The following is a 3,404-nucleotide window of genomic DNA, read 5'->3' on the forward strand; positions in this document are numbered from 1 at the left end:
TAATGTGATACTACTCATACCCTGCGCTGACTTGACACATGCAATTGATTTAATTGCATGTGTCGAATGGTAATTATAGTTTTTTTTTTCCTCCCAAATATTCATAAGTTGCCAGGTCTAAAGATAGGAATATCTAATATACAATGCCGTAGCTCCCATCCCCCCCCACGCTCTGCTATTTGGCTTTTCATCATATCTAAATTGCACCTGCTCCCTTGTTAACTGTTTGTAATCGATTCAGCTTTTCTCTCATCTCCGTATCCAGATGGAGATTGAGCCATTACAGAAGCATCACGGTTTTTCTTTTTTTCTAAATTATCCCTCAAATCCAAGTTTAGAAAAAAAAAAAGAAAAAGATACAGATGGTGCCAATAGCAAAATGAATTGAATTAACAGCATTATTCACCAAAGTTCTTTTTTGGAATGTTCAGAAAAATTAAAAAGTAATATATAATACATCATTAGGAAATCAGTCATTAGTAGTAAAAGTGTTTATATATATATATATATATGATTTTTTTCATATATATATATATATATATATATATTTAATTTATATATAAAATATATATTTACACATATATAGAGATATTAAATATGTATGTGTATATACATATTTTAATATATATATGTATAAATACATATATTTTCTCACTCTCTATATATTTATATATATTTTTATTTTTAAATATAGGTATATATATATATATATATATATAATCACTACAGAAAATCTATTTTTATGATTTTTTTAATTCACATTTAATTCATGGATGGAAATTCTTTTAATGCAGTTGCAGAACAAAAAATTAGATTTTACAAAAACTAAAATTGGATTTTATTACATCATTGTTTTGATATTTTAAGAGAGGCAATGACTATTATTTTTTTCTCCAATATTCATTAGGTCATGTTGGCATACAGGCTTTTTTTGGAGGGGAGGACATGAGGAGCAAGGAACCGTTAATGCCATTTTTTGAGCCAAGGCAAATAGAGGAAAATGGGGAATCCGATCCTCAAGTCACTCTATAAATCCAATTCTGGCTTTGGTTCCACAATCTGACCCAAAAAACTTCTTCCTCACCCCCCCCAAAACCCCCCCCCCCACAAAACCCTGAATAAACATGTAGCATGTGAAACTACACTTAAGGCATTATTCACACATTAGTATTTTTTTGATCAGTATTTCAACGCCAAAGCCAGGAGTGTCTCCAAAACACAGGACAGTTGTCAATCTGTCAATGATAGTTTTCCTCTGTAGGTTCCACTCCTAGTTTTGGCAAACAAACACTGGTGAAGAATACTGACCAAATACTGACGCGAGAATAAGCCCTAAAGGAAGGTCACCTTTTAATTTTAGTGTGCTCGATAAAAGGATTGACAACGAAGACCCTCAAAGCCAAGGACGAAGCAAGAGTCCAATATCAAGTGTAGAAAATGGCATGTTAGAAAGATAGCAAACATTCACAGTTCCCTTTTTGAAAAAGAACACAACCAAAAGGGCAAAAATGCACAGAAAAAAAGAAAAAAGAAACAAAACGATCAAATACAAATGTCAACGTTTACAAAAACAACAGGAATAATAAATAACGCCTAGATTTTATCAAAGATACAGTATCAGTTTTTGTTTACTTTTAAAGAAAGAAAATACAAGACAACCAAAACCCCTCCCCAACCCCTTGTAATAAAAAGTATTACAATCAAAGTATTGAAATCTCCCCGGTTTCAGGCTAGAAACAACGTAAACTGGTTTATCTCTGCTGTCCGCACGCCGCGTCCAGTACACCCTCACAAGCTCTGTGACTTCTCCCATTTCCTCCTTCCTGTAAAGTGCTGTTGTATCAATTCTTCGCATCAATTGTTCCAAGCAACTTCTAAAGCCTTTGTCTATTTTCGCCCCCCCATCATAGCCATCATCCAAAAAAATAAAAAAAATTTTTGTTTATAAATCTCCTCTTCGTTTTTGGCCGTCTTTCTTGCTCCTTCGACAAGACGGGATGGATCAACAAAAGGCAAAACGCGTTGCTTCAGACTTTTTTTTTTTTTTAAAGACACTATTTATTTTCTTACTTGCTTCTTTCAGTAAGGACCGACGATCACCGCCTCAATTTCTTTGGACGGTCTTCGTTCTTTGACCAAAAAGTTTATCATCCCTTCGGACTTGATGAGAAGATTGCACCCTAAAAAGAAAATTCCAAAGACCACGGTGAGGGACAGAACGCACATGACCGCGATCTGAACCACCCTCATGACGAACAGGTTCTTTTCGTCTACGGCGGGATCTGGAAAGCCATCGTCTGTTACCACCGAAGCTTGGGTGCAACATCCCAGTAGGTTACCCAACACGTTGCTGCTACTGTTGGTGAGGAAAACTACGGCGTCCGTCTGATTCATTGTCCCAAAAAGTTAGAGTACGGCGGCGAAAAGTCAAACAGGTGGTCCCGCTGCAGCAACTGGAGAAAAGAATTCAAAGAAAAGAGCCCATTAATCATTGGATTTTCCTTCTCCTCCCTCTCCTGCTGCTTCAGTGGTAGTGTTATAGCAAGGGATAATGCCTCTCGGCTTGCTCACGGTCAGCCTTTAAAGTGCCCTTTTTTTCTTTTCGGCAATTTTTAATCAGTTTCTTTCAGTTCACATGCAGCCAAGCAGAAAAAGAAAGCTGCTGTCTTTATCTGTCTATGGTTATTATAAAGCTTCGGATCCAACCATTGACCAGAGGGAGGTGTTTGCATCCATTAGTAGAGATCTACAGGACATGTATGGATGCAGCGCCACCTATAGGGCGTCCTCCGCAATTACAGCAAGGTTTTCGAAAAATTGTATTTTATCTCAAGTGAATGGTTTAGGTCATGCAAACGAGCACATGAAAGACACATTTTAAATGCTTTACCAGTCATCCTCAGTAATTATCCAGATAACAAATTGAATGTATATACACTCATATTATTATTAACCCCTTAACGACCAGAGGTATTTCAGTTTTTTTGCGTTTTTTTTTTTTTTTTTTTTTTTGCTCCCTTTCTTCCCAGAGCCATATTTTTTTTTTATTTTTTGGTCAAAATGGCCATGTTGAGAGTTTTTTTTTTTTGTGGGACGAGTTGTACTTTTTAACAATGCCATTGGTTTTAACATATCGTGTACTGGAAAATGGGAAAAAAAAAATTCCAAGTGCGGTGAAATTGAAAAAAAAACGGGCAACTCCACAGTTGCTGTTTTTTTTTTTACCATGTTCTCTAAGTGCTAAATCTGACCTGCCATTATGGTTCTCCAGGTCATTACAAGTTCATAGACACCAAACATGTCTAGATTCTTTTTTATTTAAGTGGTGAAAAAAAAAATAAATATTTTTTTAATATTTTTAAAAACATTTGTTTTACTTTTTACATGCTTCAATAGTCTCCATG

General features: G+C 35.5%; 1 protein-coding gene across 1 annotated transcript; it reads right to left on the reverse strand.

The window, feature by feature from the left end:
• Positions 1-2,011: 2,011 nt before the first annotated feature.
• RPRM (reprimo, TP53 dependent G2 arrest mediator homolog) lies at positions 2,012-2,693 on the reverse strand. The gene has a single exon (XM_073545638.1). It carries the CDS (start codon positions 2,392-2,394, stop codon positions 2,080-2,082), a length of 315 nt encoding a protein of 104 aa, XP_073401739.1. The 5' UTR covers positions 2,395-2,693; the 3' UTR covers positions 2,012-2,079.
• Between the last annotated feature and the right edge of the window lie 711 nt (positions 2,694-3,404).

The sequence above is a fragment of the Dendrobates tinctorius genome, unplaced genomic scaffold (genome assembly GCF_039654945.1).
Source record: "Dendrobates tinctorius isolate UK_male_01 unplaced genomic scaffold, ASM3965494v1 ptg000143l, whole genome shotgun sequence".
Lineage (NCBI taxonomy): Eukaryota > Metazoa > Chordata > Amphibia > Anura > Dendrobatidae > Dendrobates > Dendrobates tinctorius.

What these genes read in the sequence shown, in the direction of transcription:
- RPRM (XM_073545638.1), bottom strand. Translation starts at nt 2,394, where the DNA reads ATGAATCAGACGGACGCCGTAGTTTTCCTCACCAACAGTAGCAGCAAC.